Below are 18,366 nucleotides of genomic sequence, written 5' to 3' on the forward strand. Positions count from 1 at the left end.
AGAGTGCACAATAAGCAATTAAGCTAGCAGTGCTGTTAGAGGTCAAATGCTCCAAATATGGAACAAGCACTGTTTGCAGTTGCCTCTAAATTTTTTGCAAGCAATTCAACTGACAACTCATGGCGTAGAATGAGACATCAGCAGCTTCTGCTTAATCTGCTAAACTAAAGCATGCGACCAAAATATTTCGCTTCGTGGCATAAAATGTACCATGATCAACTTCAGACCTACCAAGCTAGTTAATGTTCCAAATACTGTGCCTGCAAAAAGAAGTACATTAGCGAGAATATTCCTGCTGTTAAAGCATTAGTAACACTTATGCTGGGGCACAATACTAAACTAACAAAATGTAATGAAGCTTAGGTGTAAACCATTTATTAAAACACCTGCCTAAACAATGTACACTCTGCGATTAGAAATGCCAGCAAGATATTTAAAATATATCAAAAGAAAGCAATCGTAATCTCGCCACGAAAAAAGACATAATCCAATGTGAATTTGTTCTGAACAAACCAATATAGTGTCAATCACATTTTTGCAAATGCACGTTTCTTATTAATTCACTCTTTAACGTGTGTCGTCTGCTTCTTTCAGGAAATGATGAAATGATACATTGCCATCTGTCTACCATGATTACACACATAATGGCACACAACAAACGTCTATCGACAAGTCTTTTTTTTTCGAGATTGTGCGTGGGAGCATCATGACAATTTGACAACTACAATACATTCAGCGCACCCCACAGCTTTGCGCACAGATGTCGGGAATAAAAGTGCGTTCATTATGCGAGTAAATACGGTAGATAGCCCATTTGTCAAAATCATGCGAACCATACTGTATCACATCTTGACTCCATGAGTTGTGCTGCGAGAAGAGGGTAGTGCAGGCTTGGATCGCTGTGGTCTTCAGTTGCTCTTTAACCCTTTCAGGGTAGATTTTTTTTGCCATATGCAACCGCCCAGGGTTGATTTTTTTTATTGCAGATTCTAAGTCTTCTGAGGTCCTATTGAAAATAGGACCTCAGACCAAATAGAACCAAAATAGGTCCTATTCTGACAAAAATTTGCCGTAATTTTTCTCGGGTGACCGTAACGCGAGCAAAAAATATCTTGCATTGGTATGTATGTACCTTTTATTTAAAAATAACAACAATAAAAAAGAAAGAAAATAAACTTACAAGAATAAAAAATTTGATGTATTGTTATAGTTCAAGGCTTGGAATTTGCGCACATGAGAATATTTTGCAAGTCTCAAATGTTCCTGCTCTTACACTAATATTTACGTTCATAGCGTAATCGAACTGCGTAGGTGAGCTCACTCAAGAAAACTGTGTGGTTGTGTGCCCATCAAAAAAGCAAAACATGTGACAAACTTCCACTAATCTTCATTTTATCCCCAACCAGAAGCAATTAGATATCGCAAGTCTCAAAAAAAAAGGAAGAAAAGAAAAGGAAGCTCATGCACGGCGGCATCGTTCCTATGCTCACCTCTGTGAGCACTAAACGAGTGAAAAACAGGTGGCTGCCCTTTGAGCGATTAGTAACGAGATAGCCATCAGTTTTGTGAATGAAAGAAGCCGAAACTGCCAGCGGAACAAAACCCAAACAGCCGCCCGCCCGCACACCCGCCAATGCGTGAGCGGTGGTACATAGACGTGCCGGAGCAAACTAGCTCTAAAACAAACCATGCAACGAAAGCTGAGAGAGGGAGGCATGAGAAAAAAATTCCCTGTATTCCCACATAGTGGCAGCACATGCCAGGAAAGGAAAAAATTAGGAAATTAGCACGCTTTTGAAACATACAGACAGCGCCGTAAATATACGGCATCGACCGTTTTGGACTTGTTCACGGCGTCGTATACTTACGTCACTGACCCTGAAAGGGTCAATTGTGATGCAACACGAGCACTTTCAATCATAATCAAGCCTGATTCAGATAAAAAAAAAATTTATCGCAATCACGAATGGGGCTGCTGCATGGTCAGACAATCCGGATTGTGTTTGTTGAGCTCACTCAGCAAGGCACCGCAGATGACAGCCTACAATGTGACTATAGTGACACATGTACTTGTTTATTTTTTTATCGGGTGACCACGTTGCACCACTTAACAAATGTTATTGCAGAGCGCTGGACACGCCTGCATCTATCGGAAGTTTCTCGAATATTATCGATGGTTCTATCCGCTGTCTGTTGTCACCAAACCTTGTGTAATCTGATTTCGTGTATGCGCGACGCGAATGGTCTAGAACTTTCTGGAAGACGCAGGCACAAGTGATTACTCTGGAACCTTCGATGACTGATGTATAAAAGCCAACGCGACTGACCTGCTGACATAATTTTCACCGATTTCCGACTGTGTTCACCGCTATCGTTGCACTTTAGTGTAACCTGTTTCTGAGGGCACAGGTTCAGCCAATAAAACACTAGTTTCGCCATCCACAGTTTTGAGGCTTTCTTCACCGTCACTATCACGTGACATCTGGTCGGGGTAGGTCCGGTCATGAACCGTAATTCTTGCTGTGCAAATTCCAATAAGCGTTATTAGGTGTCTTCCAGCTGTCCGAATTTGAGGGCCTTCCCATGCAATCCCAACTTTCTTCAACTGGGCTTCTATGGGCCAACTCATGATGGAGTAATCAGCTCCACTGTCCACTAAGGCAGTGACTGTGTGGCGGTCAAGAAGCACGTCGAGGTCAGTGGTTCTTGGTCTTGCATTGCAGTTAGGTCTTGGTGTCGGGTCACGGCTGCGTTAAGTTCATTAAGTAAAGCAGGTGCAGTAAAGGTTAATGATTGCTGGTTATAATTCACTCGAGGTGCAGGGATATGTCAGTTTTCTTTGTGCCTAGTATCACGGATGCTAACGATCACATTTAAGTCTGCCAGAGAAAATGCTACATATTCATTGAAATTCAGATATGGCTTCTAATAAAAATTAATCGATAATTTTATAAACAAAATATTAAAAGAATATCAAATTTTATCAAGAGATTTTCATAGAAAATGAATGTGGAACATTGGCAATACTTCGTATTGCTCTTTTCTGCAGTATGTGTAATTTAGTGAGGCTTGCCCTGCCAGTGGTGTCCGAAACAAAGTGGTAGTACTGTATGATTGAAAACACCAAAGTATTATAATGTGTTCACTTTAACAGGAAGAAAAAAATTCAAGTGAGCTATTGTTCGAAAAGCCGAAGAAAGCCTTCACTAAGGTATTCCAGATGCTCATTATAACTTAAGCCTTTTAAGAATATGACTCCTAGTGTTAAAACATAGCAGTATCTACATCTTACGTACCTATTGGTATTCTTATTGGCCCTCACACTTTTTTTGCTCTCTGCCCTGATTGTGTACACTACCAGATGCCCGAAACACTGCAACACGTACTGTGCGACTGCCCAGCATATAAGCTGGATCGAAGGACGTTAGACAGTTTCCTAGCCAGCGTTGGCAGACAACTACTGTCGGAGGAAGCTATCCTCGGCCCATGGCCTGACACTGCAAGTTCAATGCGTGCAACAAAAGTATTGTTGAAGTTCCTGCAGGACACCAAGCTCGATGAGCGGCTCTAGCGAGGCAACCGTCTCATGTCCATAAGCACTCACCACTTCTCTTATCATCATCATACATCCCAATACTTTCACTCCCCGTCCCTCTTCCCCAGTACAGAGTAGCAGACTAGAGCGCACTAGCTCAGGTCGACCTCTCTGTCTTTCCTATCAATAAATTCTATTCATTCATTCATTGCTCTCTGCACATACAAAGTTTTCTTTAGCCCCATTGCTTTTGTAAAGGTCCCCTTTCTTGAAACAGAGCTTTAAAAACTAAAAAGAAGAATGTTTTCAAAAATAAGTAGTTTCAAAATGACCTTCTGAGAAGAATGAGTGAGTTGGTAACATTGCATCTTGAATGTGTTCACAGCGCACACATGCATGGCAGCACTCTGTCTGTCCGTTTTTCCTAAATAGTATGTGCATGCATTGGACACACTTCCTGAAAACAAACCCTAATGGCTGTACATGCATGTCCAGAGTAGGACCCCTGTGGAGAATACACATCAGTTCTTTAACATTACCGAGCAAGATGCACTTTTCCTTCACACTTACCCCTTTAAAAAGATATACTGGCAGTGAAACCGAATTAACATGGCACGCTGGGCGAGTTGGTGATTGAACATGTTCCTAGGGGTGGGCAGCGCAACTCGGACAAAAGATAAAAGAAAATGTACAATACGAGGGCAGACTAATTACTGGTTAATTTTTTCAAACAAATGATTAAAATATACAGAAAATATAAACAGGTGTAAAGTGACGTTTACAACGGTGAAAGGGTGTTAGCCTATCTTGCCATTCAGAAACTCAGTTTCCTTACCCTGTAGAGTGACAGAAGTCTGGCTGATGCATGTGCCTCATTTTACATGCATGAACTAGGCTTCCACAATCTTGCAATTGATTTAATTCATATTTTTATACAACATTTCGGTTTGTTCAAACAAGGGTTTGCATAGGCAATTTCTACGATGCGCGGGCAGATTCGAGCCTATTGCATTCCTGATTGTACTTTGGTGCTTCCCAAGGCGAATGTTAAGGCAGCGTCCCGTCTGCTCAAAGTCTTTCTGCCGCATGAAACTGAGTGCCTGACTCTTACGGCTTCATTATTTGGAGTGGTATAACAACCATTTCTTAAGCCATGTATTGAGTACAAACATGCACAAAGTGAGGCACGGTGTGAAGTGGTCGTGGAGGTCCTGAGCCATCACAAACCCCAATCACTTTGGAGCAGTGCTTTGCCAAAAGCTGGGCACATGCAGCCATCTTTGCAAGCTTCATTGCACCCAATCTTGTGGCAAACACTTACAAAGTAGTGCACTGTATACAGTTTGTTCCCTCATTTATATGCAGCTGCCTGCCTTTTTAAAACTTACCCAAAATGCTTAGTGTAAAACAGTAAAAAATTTCACTCACATATCATTCAGCTCATCCACTTTGGCCAGGAAGCGCTCAAATGTGAGTGTGGTGATCTCACCAAACACCTGAGACTGTCGAAAGGCTCCCATCACCTCCGAGCTCAGCTGGGAACCCATGACCTGCACACAAGATTGCATCCAGCTTCAGCTGTCATCTCAGAGGGCCATGGAGTGCTATTAGACCCTATCACAAACCGGACCAAGTGGCTCACATCAAGTGCTCACTGGTCACCCTTTCTGACTTGTGCATGATTGCTCTATCAGCCAAGCCGGTGAAGTGCATGAAAGACTGCTATTAGAACAACTCTCTTGTGGGGGGCCTAGTCAGTGCATATACTTGAGTAAATTTTTTAAGACGCGGCACGAAAGAAGGTCAAAAACAGGACAGGCACATTTTTTCCCTTTCAACTGTTTACTCCACGACGTGATGAAATATATAGGAAAAAGGCACATGCGCAGAAGCGTTTACGGAAAAAAACACAAGAATATATGTACAGTTTTACTTCATTCATTCAAAGTAGTAAAAACTGAAAAAAATTTCTAGATAAGCGGATTTTCAAGATGAGCGAGGTTGAGGAGCAGGATGCGTTGTTGGGCAAGTTGGTTCATTGTAATTGGAAATATTGGTTGCGCTTTCTAGACAATCACATGTAAGAAGACAGGACAGGCGCAAACTAACAACTGAGGTTTAATCGAGAAAAAACACTTATATATCACACCATGCCAGCGCAGGCGCTTCAGGGTATCAGCAGCATAACAGAAGAAAAAACCCATAATCAGAAAAAACACATGGCGTGGCTTACCTAAACATACTATCTAAGAAACGTGCCTCCCTATTGTACAGCATGACCGATGTGCCACTGATGCATGCTTGTCCCTTCTTTTTTATATAATCTTATTCAAGAAGTTCTCGTGCTTTTTCATTATGGCACTTGCGCAGGATCGTAACTTGGTCGAGCAGAGGCCTGCATTTGTGGTCTAAGCAATGCATGGGTAAATGACGTTGCTCCCGGTTTATAATTGATCTTTCGTGTTCTCGGATTCGCACGTTCAAACAACGGCCCGTCTGGCCTATGTAGGTTTTGCCGCATGTCAGGGGAATCTGATATACAACGCCAACTTGGCAATCTAAATAGGTGTTCTTGTGTTTCATGCCGCAGCCACCTTGCTTCTTGCATGATGTCTCCCAATGCGGGCGCAAAGGTGACTCAGCTTGCAGGGAGTCGAGAAAACGAGTGGGACACCATGCTTGGTTGCTATCTTCTTCAAATTATGTGCTGTTCTGTGAACATATGAAATTACAACTGGCTTTGAAGCTTTGTTGACAACATCAGAGTTTACTTTTTGGGGTGCTTTTAGCCTCTTTTCGAGCGTTTCAACCACTGCCAGCACAACCACATCAGGGAAGCCAGCCTCTTTCAGCCTGGAAATTTGCATGTCGAAGCTAGCCTGCATGGCATGCGTAAATGACTTCTTCAAAGATTGCTCAATAATTTGTTTAGCAATGGCCCTTTTGGTTATTTTAGAGTGAGCTGAATCATATGTTAAAGGTTGAGGAAATCGTAGTGAAAAGTCCGAGTTCTTTCCAAAAAATTCACCACTACTGACCAGCATTTGCACAAGAGCTTTTAAAGTGGCCCTTGGTAAAGGTTTCTAAGAAAAAATAAAAACATACCAGAGATATCAACCAGATACATTTCGCCGCACAACCATTTGATTCAGTGCAGAAAATAACCTGTTAACGGTCATTAGCACCCTATCTATCTGCGTCGAACCATTAAGAACCGTGATCCAACTTACTGCAGCAGCAACTTTGTATGGCATGCCCGCACAGACCTTTATGTTGAAAGCGATCTGCGATGCGGACAGAGACTGCCGATTGCAGATAGCTCCCTGTGCTGTGTTTTCACCGCTTTGCATTGATCTTTCGTGTTCTCGGATTCACACGTTCATGTTGCACCTTATGGTGTTTGGTTCCAAGAGCACCTTTCATGGAATGTACACATTAATAATTTAGCTACCGAACTCTCCCGATCTGTTGGATGCTTGTATAAAATTGCACACTTAATACCTATTTGGCTGAAACAAAATCTATATACTTCACTGTTCTACTCCAGATTATCGTACGGCATATTGGTATGGGGTACCACAACAAAAGCTAACTACAACAGGCTCATTATTCTACAAAAGAAAATATTGCGCTTTTACGAAAACTATCAGGGACCATGTCATGAACTAAGCACAGTACCATTATTTTTTAAACACCGAATGCTTAAAGCTAACGACGTTTACGATTTTAAACTACTGCAGTATATACATAAAAGTGCACTCTATATACACGAAAACATTAATGAAGCTCCTTACAATATGAGACTAAAACGAAAACGGACCCTAAACACAAGGACCAAGTATGGTAAACAAACAACCAGGTACCAAGTACTAACGATCCTAAATAAGCTAGAAGATAACATTGATTTCAGTATGGCAAGAAACGCCTTCAAAAACCATGTGAAGGAATTTTTACTAACACAGTGTTTGAGAGAGTGATTATTGCTACATAAATATATTACAACCCGCTTTTTTTCCTGTTTTTCTGTTTTACGTGGATACGTACATGTTCATGGTTATATGCTGCACTTTAGTGTACTATGGTAATTTACCTGTATACCCTTTACGTTATTGACTGTGAACTATATATTATTATCCATATTATCTATATTAATAAACAAACTGTAACCCAAAAATTTTTGTTATTTCTGTTCTCAGTTTGTGTAAACTCGTGCATAATGTGTTAAAATATGTAACGTTGTGTGTGTCCGCTCACTGCCAATGAACTACCATTAAATAATGTATAATAAAAGCTTATATTGGGGGTACAGGGGCCCCTGTCAGGCGCTGTGTGCCTTTTGCCCCTGTACCTTTCTTGAAAGTGTATTCAAGATGAAATAAACATTCATTCAATTCATTCAAGAGAGATGCGCAGGTCAATATCTTGAAAGTGATCTGCGAAAGGGGCGGAGTGCAACGTGTGCTGTGAGCTATGCTCACGTTGAAGCGAAAGGCAGCACAAAAGTAAAGTCACTCACTGCTGCGGGCTCTATCTTGAAAGCCACCACGGACTCGACATGTCTGACTTGGCAGGTGACACCGCCGAGAAGAAAGGTGAACCATACCCAGCAGCTTTCTTGCCTCCAACTACATCCCATTACAAACTGTCAAGCTGGCAGCAGCGGCATTGCATGATCCACATCTAACCCTGAATCCTCTGTTTGTGCAGCTGTCCTTGACGCCGCTGTTTCTTCGGTGACCGTCTTCGTGGTGCCATCCCGCCGCCTTGCTTCCCTGGACGGCGCTGAATCACCCACACGGGGTGAATCTGCGACTGCATAGCCACTTCGTGGTCTGCTGCTGGCATTGGCAAAATCACAACTGGAGATTGCTGCTATCGCGGCGCTTCCTATGAAGAAGGCGACATCGACGCCTGCTCTTCATTGGCAGCAGCGGCATCGCATGATCCCCATCTAACCCTGAATCCTCTGTTTGCACAGGTATTCCTAAGTTTTCCTTCTATTCCTTCTTTTTTTTTCTGCCACTGCTGCTGATGCCATCAACCGTTTGTTTGTCTTTTTTTTTCTATTCGAGTCTCCGTTTAACTCATACCATGCCGACGAATGCAGAACTATAGAAAAAAATTGAGGAGCTGGAAATTACGATGAACAACATGGCTAAAAGCACGCATGAACTGATCTTCGCTAAGATCTTGCTAAAAATGAAAGAGTCTGGGATTGATGCTGTCAAGCTAAAGAAAAGGAGTTGATTCCTTGAATACAAGTGCCAAGCACCTGAACGCACTTGTAGAAGAACTGCGTAGCCAAAATGCTACCCTAATTGTTGAGAACAAGCAATTGAAATCCCAGAACCAGTCATTGACTTGCAAGATGGACGAGCTAGAGCAGTACTCTCGCCTTGGCAATGTTGAGATCAAGGGCATTCCCTGCTCCCAAGGAGAGGACTGTATTGCAATAATGAAAACAGTAGGAGACAAAATTGGCTGTATCGTATCGCCTAGCGATCTGGACATTGTTCATCGAGTACCAACCAGAGCTAATGACAAGAAAAATATCATTGCTCGGTTCTGTTATAGAACTGAGAAAGCTGATCTTGTGAGCAAAGTGCGTAAAGCCAAACTCTCTCTTAGTGACATTGGATTTTCTGGCCCATTTAATGCTCCTGTCTTTGTTAACGAGCATCTGACCCCATCTAACAAGGCTCTCTTTTCCAAAGCCCTAACTTTGAAGAAAGAAAGGAAGTGGATGTTCCTTTGGATGGACGACTGCCAAATCAAGGCTAGGAAGACTACTAACAGCAAAGTTCTCCGCATTCGAGACGAATCTGACTTAACCAAAATAGATTAGAGCTCATTGTATAACCAACTGACATAACAATTATGACTTCCCTACTGATACCCCATCAAGTGAATTCTTTTTTAGGCGGATTTCATTCCATTATTCATTTTAACGCAAGGAGTCTTCGTAAGTACTTCAACACAATCGACAATTTTCTCGCATCGCTAACTAGTTAGTTTTCACTAATTGCCATTACTGAAACTTGGTTATCTGACTACGACAAAAATTTGTATTGCTTCCCTAACTATAACTCAGAATTCTGCGATAGATTAACGAGCTGTCACGGTGGTGCGGCCATATATGTTTCTCCTAATATTGCTTATCTAAGAAGACGCGACCTATCCTTAACCATTATTAATTGCGAACCTGTTTGGATTGAATTCAGTAACTGCTTTCTTGCTCAGGACAACAAGAATTTCATATTTGGCTGCATTTACCGTTCATCGTCAGTTAATGATTTCTGTACCAATTTTGATCATATCTTACACACTATATCACAAGAAAATAAAAATGTTGTTATAACGGGTGATATAAATAGTAATTTACTGGATGAAACATCACCCATATTATTCACTATACTAGTTTGTTCCATAGCTACGGATATGATTGTTTAATTGACGTCCCCACACGCGAAGTTTCTAACGGCACAGGCACACTTATTGATCATGCTCTTTCTAACCAGCTTAATTCACCAGAGGCAAAAGTTTTGCACATCGACATCACTATCCCCTGCTTTTACGCTTCAATTCCAACGTACGACCTTGCCCACCTTCACATACTAAAGATGTTCTGAACAAAGTCGGCTTCATAACTGCTGCTGGTAACAAATTGGTCTAAAATTAAATTACTAAACAACCCACAGAAAGCCTTTTCTAAATTTTTTTCTCTAATTACATCATACTTCCAAAAGTTCACCTCCAAAAAGAAATGCAAAAAGAATATGTCATTTTCTTACAATCTGTGGCTCTCACAGCAGGCATTAGCAGAAATGTGCAAACGAGATAATTTATATAGGAAAACTAAAAAGCAGCCATTTAACATGAACCTACCTGCCCGATCTAGAAGCTTGTGTAACACTCTTAACTGTAAAATAAAAGCAGCTAAACGATTGTATTTCGAGCAAAGAATTTTACAGGCGGCTAATAACACTAAAAAGAAATGGGAGATTATCAACGCCTTTTTTAAGTACACACACACAACTAAACCAAGTATCCAGAATTTTAAAGGATGGAGTAGAGCTCGATTCCCCTGCTGAAATAACTAAGGCTTTTAGTAGTTTTTTCTTTCCTAACAATCCACCTACTCCTGCACAGATCATCAACATGAAATGTCTATCTCATTCATTCTTTTTATTTCCTACAATGCTAGAAGAAATAACTGCTGTTATAAATAACCTAAAAGTGACAAGCACTGGAACTGATGAGGTCCAGCCTGCTAACATTAAATTAATTGTGCACTTAATTTCAGATATACTTTCACTTATTGTTAATTTATTATTTAAGACTGGTTTATTTCTTCCTGAACGTAAGAATGGCAAAATCATCCCAGTTTTTAAGAAAGGCGATAGCTCATTATTAAATAACTACAGAACTATTTGAATTCTACCATTCTTTGGGAAAGTTATTGAAAAACTAATTGAAATAAGGCTAACGAAATACCTTGCCAAATTTAATATCCTCTCTTCATGCCAGTTTGGTTTTCGCCGTGGATATTCCACTGAGCTGGCACTCATTCATCTTACTGACCAACTAAAAAAATTAATCGACGAAGGATTTCTCGCCACCTCAGCTTTTATTGATCTAACGCAAGCATTTGATAGCATAAATCATAATATCCTTTTCTCTAAGCTCGAAGCGATTGGCATTTGTGGGCCTGCTCTCTCACAACTAAATAGCTGCTATAAAACAGAGTTCAAGTTGTTTCTATTTCGACTGCTTATTCTCGGCAGCGAATTACTAACATTGGTGTGCCCCATAGATCTATCCTGGGGCCACTTCTGTTTTTGGTTTATATTAATGATTTACCTAACTGTCTTTTTTCCACAGAATGCATTCTGTATGCAGATGACACCACTATATTCACGTTTCATAAAGATATCTCATCTCTCGTTAATAAGTTAAATGCTGGCTTAGAAAATATCTTAAGGTGGTGTAATGTTAACATGTTATCTATTAATGCAACTAAGACTAAATTTGTTGTATTCTCCTCACATCAGCGAAACATACCATCCATTCCACCTATCACTTTTGGTCCTCATCGCCTTTCCCCAAGTTCATGTTCATCTTTCCCTGGTATTCTACTTGATTGTAGTTTGAAATATCACAATCATATTGCTCACATAAAAAAGAAGATAGCTTATGGCATACACCATCTTAATTAAAACACTCCCTTATTTCACACGTACCATGTTACTCTCACTTTGCCAACCTTTTGTTTACTCTCACATTACTTATGGCATAATATGCTGGGGAAACACATATAATACTCATATTGCATCTCTCCAGACAGTTCAGAACCGAGCCATAAGAATAATTACTTACAGTCCACGCTTTTCTAATGTCACTTCCCTACTACACAATAATAACATCCTCACCATTTCTGGACTAACTAAATACAACCTAGGTATTTTTTTCTACAGATTTGTAAATAATGAGCCACCATCGATCCCATTTTCACCATCTAACCTGATGATTTAAAGTACCACCAGATTTGCGTTGAACAACAATTTTCTTCTACCAAGACTCCGCACTATGGTAAACAGACTGTAGAGGCCACTTCCATATCCATATGGAACACTCGTCCTCTCATGGATGGATGGATGGATGGATGGATGGACAGATGGACGGAAGGACGGACGGACGGGCAGGCAGGCGGGCGGGCGGGTGGGTGGATGGATGGATGGATGGATGGATGGATGGATGGATGGATGACCGGATGGGTGGGCGGGTGGGTGGGTGGATGGATGTATGGGTGGATGGATGGGTAGGTGGATGGATGGATGGATGGGTGGATGGATGGATGGATGGATGGATGGATGGATGGATGGATGGATGGATGGATGGATGGATGGGTGGGTGGGTGGATGGGTGGGTGGATGGATGGATGGATGGATGGATGGATGGACGGACGGACGGACGGACGGATGGATGGATGGATGGATGGATGGATGGGTGGGTGGGTGGGTGGGTGGATGGGTGGACGGACGGACGTACGGACGGACGGATGGATGGGATAGATGAGATGGGAAAACAAGGAAGTGTCTTCTTCCTTGTCCAGGATCTGGTTCACTGCATGGCATGAGTGATGAACTAGTCTTAGTTTCTTTTTTCTATCCGAAGAACGGCGGCGTACTGAGCATTTATTTTTTCAGACACTATTTCTGGGTCATTTATCTCTGAAATGTATATTCTGAATTTCCTTTGATATTATTGTTTTAGCAGATGTTTTTTATTGTTTTTTTATCAACTGGCCGTGAAAATGGTGCTTTCAAGAATTTTATTTTACCTAAAAAATTTTTTGTTTGGCAACACATGTTTTCGAAAGAAAATTTCATTATGCACAACATGCTATGCTGCAATGTGTGCAGGAATATTCTTTGTAGTGATAAATATTTTTTTCCCGAGACCCATAAAAAATATACCACTTTCTCACGGTAACGAAAGAGTTAAGGGCTCAAACTGCCACAGGCACGTCTGAAAAAGCTCTCAAGGGCTGCGAGTACACTTATTTGGCATATCGGTGGTCGTACTGTGGCAGGAGACGGGGGTGCACGCGTGTATAACTAAGGAATACATACTGTGTCCCGTGACAATTGCCCCTTCCCACGCTTGTTATGCCTCACCGCGTAACATTTCTATATTGAGGTGAAGCTAACTTTCGGAAACTGGCATTACGCAACGCGCTGTGCTTTGCGAGCTTCGAAGCCAATCGCGAGGATTACGAAGGCGGAGTCGGTGCCATTGCTGACAGCGGCGAATTCTTTCAATGAAAAACATGGCCCCGCACGGCAAGAAGCTAGCGAACGTAGAAGCAGCTAGGCCTAACGTTGCGCGGTGGTGGCTACGGCTGCCAGCGGATCTGTGTGCGAGAGCACCGGTTAGAGGCGGCGAGATAATCGAAATGGCGGCGGTGGTGGCTTTGATTAATGCCGTTTCAGACCTGCAGTCAGGGCAATATATATTGACTCTATGGAGCACGTGGTGGTGTCGCGAAGCAATGCGAGTTATCGGGCATGTCCGGAAAATTGGGCGTCTGGAAAATCAGTCGTTAACTACTCCGGCAATACCTTGTGCCGATGACACGCGTCAACGACGGTTCATTGCGATTCGTCTGCTACTGGAGCCAGCATCAACACCACTTTCGATCCCTTTCAATAAAATTACAGCTAATTTTCCCTGATAGAAACACAAGTTCCCCGAGTTTTCCCCGAGTATTTCCAGACTATTCAAATTCCCTGAGAATTCGCGGTTTTCCCGGTTGGTAGACACCTTGGTAAGTGTACTAGGCATGAGTAATCCTCTATATGACCTCGTGCTTGGCAATATTCTGGGAGTCAGGGAGCCACACGAGCCGTATCCTGATTGAGAATGCTGAAAAGTGCCTCCAGAAGCAAATAATTCGAGTCAACTGCCGGCATCTAGAGGAATGACAGTCATAGTATGTGCTCGATATTATAAGCCCTATTCTAGCCCATGTTTATAACTTAATATTATCAACAGGTGCCTTTCCTAAGAGAATGCAAATTACCCGCGTTGTTCCCGTTTTCAAGCGCGGTGATAAAACAGCATTAAATAATTATCGGCCTATATCAATAATTCCAGTATTTTCTAAGGGTATTGAGAAAATAATGCATGCGCGATTACTCTCATTCTTTAACCGTCACCATTTGATTGCAGACTTTCAACATGGTTTTAGAAAGCACCGCTCTACGGAAACAGCCCTCCTGAGCCAAAAAGAAATAATTTTAGATGCATTCAGCCGGAAGCATATGGCACTAGGCATATATATACATAGATTTCTCTAAGGCTTTTGATTTAATTAATCATTCCATCCTTCTTAACAAATTAGAAATGTATGGTGTACGTGGAACCGCCCACTCGCTTATGACATCTTATCTGTCCCACAGATCACAGTTCGTAGATGCTAGTAACACAATATCTTCAAGGAAGCCAGTTATCACTGGTGTGCCGCAAGGCAGCATTTTGGGCCCACTTTTATTTTTGATTTATATAAACGACATTGTACGCTGTACAGATAACGCTACATTCGTTTCGTATGCCGACGACACAACCGTTTTTATTACAGGCAACGTGGAAACAGATATAGAAATAAAGGCTAATAAGACGCTGTCTGACTTAGAGCGGTGGTCCGTGATAAACTGCTTAAAAATCAACCCTAAGAAAACAAAAGTTATCTTGTACGCGCCTAGAGGAAAGTTGTTGACAACTAATATGAATTTGTGTCTGGGCAGTGAGCAGTTAGAGATAGTGGATTGCGTTAATATCCTTGGGGTGCGTTTTACAAAGCACCTAACCTGGAATGAGCATGTTGATCATCTGCAATCTAAATTGTCATCTGCCATTGGTGTTATTGCTCGTCTGCGTCGCTTACTCCCGACCAAGGTAAAAATTATGCTGTACAATGCTCTGGTGGTATCTGTCATGCAGTACTGCGTCATGGTGTGGGGTACAACTGGTGTGACAAACTTGCACAAACTACATTTGCTACAAAAAAGAGTTGTGCGTTACATAGCTGATGTCCATTATACGCACTCCACAAAATCACTTTTTTCTAAATATGAAATTCTTCCTGTATTTTGTTTTTACAATTATAGGTTGATGTTGTGCTACAAAGATTTCGTAAAATTTGGCATTGATGATACAATTCATCTGGCAAAACTTCGGGAAAATACAAATATTCTACAGACCCGACATAAAGAAATGTGGTTCGTACCTACCCCAAGAACCTCTTATGATGAGCAATCTTTATCCTATACATTACCTTCGCTTTTAAACCTATTAGACCGACAAAATTTTGATCCCTCCAGAAACCGAAACTCTCGCATTAAACGTTTTTGTCAACTTATTTATTTGCAAGACTAGACATTGCCTTCTCCTAATTTTGTTTTCCACTGTTATTTATGAGTGTTGATTATTTCTTGCCGTCTTGTTTCACTCTGTATTACCCGTTACATTGTGATGTTTTGTTTTGTTTCATTTCTTGTGTATGACTGGCTGTCATCTTGCTGTTATGCCAACTTACAAGGGGTCGGGACCTCGTCAAGCTGTCCAAGCTTTTAGTCCTGTACTCCTCCTTCTTTAAGGAAATAAAATGATTGATTGATTGATAGTTTCTGCCGTTGTATGGACACAGAAGAAAACCGACTGTGAAAAATGTGCCGTTTACAGATTCATCAGAAGTATACTCGAGCGTAACTAGCCAAAGAGAAAAAGACCGTAGCCTTAAGAGTAGCTTCAGTAAGATTCGCAAGCGATTTTGTTCCGAGAAAGACACTGAGTGCTATTTTTCTGAAGAGGCAGGTCTTTTGTACTGTCATTACCGTCTTTCTACTGGAAGAACACAAACAAGTAGCTGCCCCAACAATGTTTCGACCCCATATTCTGACAGTTGCTCACGAAAGCATCATGGCTGGTCACCAGGACGTTTGATTAACTACCAACCGTATCCTCGGAGATTTATAATGGCTTGGGATGCATGAAGATATCAAGTGTTTTGCGATGCATGCCAAAGGACAATGCCAAAAGGAATAGTTGGTGTTGCCACTTTGGGCAATATGCATCTTATACAGACACCGTTCAAAAGAGTCGCGGGTGATCTGATCAGACCACTATACCAAGGTCGGATAAAAAAAATCACTAAATCCTCACCCTTATTGACTTGCAACACACTATCCTGATGCCATCGCACTCTCTGATATTGTCACGCAGACAAAGGATTAAGACTGGAGACTATTTACAAAGTATATTTAAAAAGGATAACTGCAGCGCTGGCCAGTTCAGCCGCCAGCTCGAGAGCAAGAGTGTTCATCGTCTTCGTCGGGGCGCTTGCATGCATCGGCCACAAGAAACACGCAATGTGTATGTATCATTACTTCCGGCGGCAGAAGCACCGTCCCGGGGTGTCTAAATATCGGTGATAACAGGAGAGTAATATGGCTTGAGGTGTAAAACCTGCACAACATCGGTGGAATTCAGGGAAGATGAGGCACTGGTACTGACTGGGGCGATTTCGTACGTAACTGGAGTCACCGAGACAAGAGTTTTTCTGACAGGCCAAAGTGACGAGTTGGGGACCACAGGAGTACCAGAGATCCAGGGGAAAAGCGGACGTCCCTGTGCTGGTGGTGATCGTACAAACGCTGTTGCTTCTCTTGGAAGGTCAGGAAGCGCGGGAAATTTCGCATGCTTGGGCTGCCCTGGTGATGGCGTCAAGTGCATACTCGCTGGTCCCTCCAGCGGCAGATGGAAGGGATGCGTCCAGTGCCAATATGTGGGTTCTCAGCCAAACAACAGAAAGAACGGGGAATAACCAGCAGTGTCGTGACGCGAATAATTATAGGCAAAAGTGACGTAGGGTAAGGCAAGGTCCCAATCAGTATGGTCGGACCAGACATACTTTGCAAGTATGTTTGTTAGGGTGCGATTCAGATGCTCAGTCAGACCATTAGTGTGTGGATGGTAAGACATAGTCAGCTTGTGCTTGGTTGAGCAGGACTGCAGGATGTCGGCGATAACTTTAGAAAGAAATGTCTGACCACGGTCAGGTGAGCAGTTGGTGTGAAATGCCATGCTGCAGAATTACATTGTGTAAAAGAAAATCAACGACATCTATGGTGCAGCCTGTTGGAAGCGCTCTAGTGATGGCATAGCACGTGGCGTAATCTGTCGCCACAGCGACCTGCTTGTTGCCAGACATGAATAGAGGGAAAGGGCCAAGTAAGTCCAAGCCAACACTAATTAACACTCCGAAGGAATGTTGAGCGGTTAAAGGAACCCCCGGCCGGGAGCGTCGATGGTGTTTTCGGCGCTGGCATTTCTAACACACCGCAATATATTTCCGGACAGAGCAGGCAAATCCTGGCGAAAAGAAGCGTCGGCGAATCCGGTCATAGGTGCACGAGACGCCAAAGTGACCTGCCATTGGTAAATCGAGAAGTTCTTGAGAACAGCTGACCGGAGGTGCTTAGGAATGACGAGGAGCAGAGCAGGACTACCGGGACGTACATTGTGGTGGTATAATACACCATCGTGGAGAACAAACAGTTGAAGGGACGAATCAGAAGGCGAAAATTCCAAGCCATCTATGATCGCGTGCAAAGTGTCATCGCAGCGTTGTTCGTCGGCAACGTGTAGCAGCTGAGAAACAGAGAAAACGCAAGCGTCGGCATCGGGGTCAAGGTCGACGGGTGGTTTGTCTACTGGATAGCATGATAAACAGTCTGCATCTTGATGTAATCGGCCCGACTTGCACACCACTGCATAGGAATATTCTTGCAGCCGCAGAACCCAGTGACTAATCCAGCCGGTAGGATCCTTGAGTGAGGAAAGCCAGCAGAGCGTGTCGTGGTCCGTGATTATAGAGAAGTGCGTGCCATACAAGTATGGGCGGAATTTGGAACCCGCCCAGAAGAGAACCAGGCATTCACGATCTGTAATCAAATAGTCGCGCTCCGCTGCTGTGAGGAGGCTGCTAGTGTAGGCGATAACACGATCTTGACAATGGTGGCGCTGGGCTAAGACGGCTCCGATGCTGTGACCAAAGGCATCTTTACACACCCCTGTAGAGAAGGACAGGTCAAAGTGGGCCAGTATAGATGGCATGGTGAGAATTTTGGTGAGGTGGGCAAATGCAGCAGTTTGAGCAGGGTCCTCCGTAAACGGCATGTCCTTCTTCAGAAGATCATAAGATGTTGGGCAATCACTGCGAAGTCGTTAACGAAGCGTCAGAAGTAGGAGCAGAGTCCTACAAAACTTCG

At 42.6% G+C, this 18,366-nt stretch overlaps 1 protein-coding gene across 3 annotated transcripts in view; it reads right to left on the reverse strand.

The window, feature by feature from the left end:
- The window catches only part of LOC135916728 (RING finger protein 141-like), a 271,536-nt gene that overhangs the window by 171,937 nt on the left and 81,233 nt on the right, over nucleotides 1-18,366 (reverse strand). For all 3 annotated transcript variants that reach the window (XM_065450178.1, XM_065450179.1, XM_065450177.1), the window contains one exon: nucleotides 4,964-5,085. In XM_065450178.1, the coding sequence (XP_065306250.1) occupies nucleotides 4,964-5,082 (119 nt within the window). In that variant the 5' untranslated portion in view covers nucleotides 5,083-5,085. The remainder of the gene's footprint in view (nucleotides 1-4,963; nucleotides 5,086-18,366) is intronic.

This window comes from Dermacentor albipictus, chromosome 3, assembly GCF_038994185.2.
Source record: "Dermacentor albipictus isolate Rhodes 1998 colony chromosome 3, USDA_Dalb.pri_finalv2, whole genome shotgun sequence".
Taxonomy (NCBI): Eukaryota; Metazoa; Arthropoda; class Arachnida; order Ixodida; family Ixodidae; genus Dermacentor; species Dermacentor albipictus.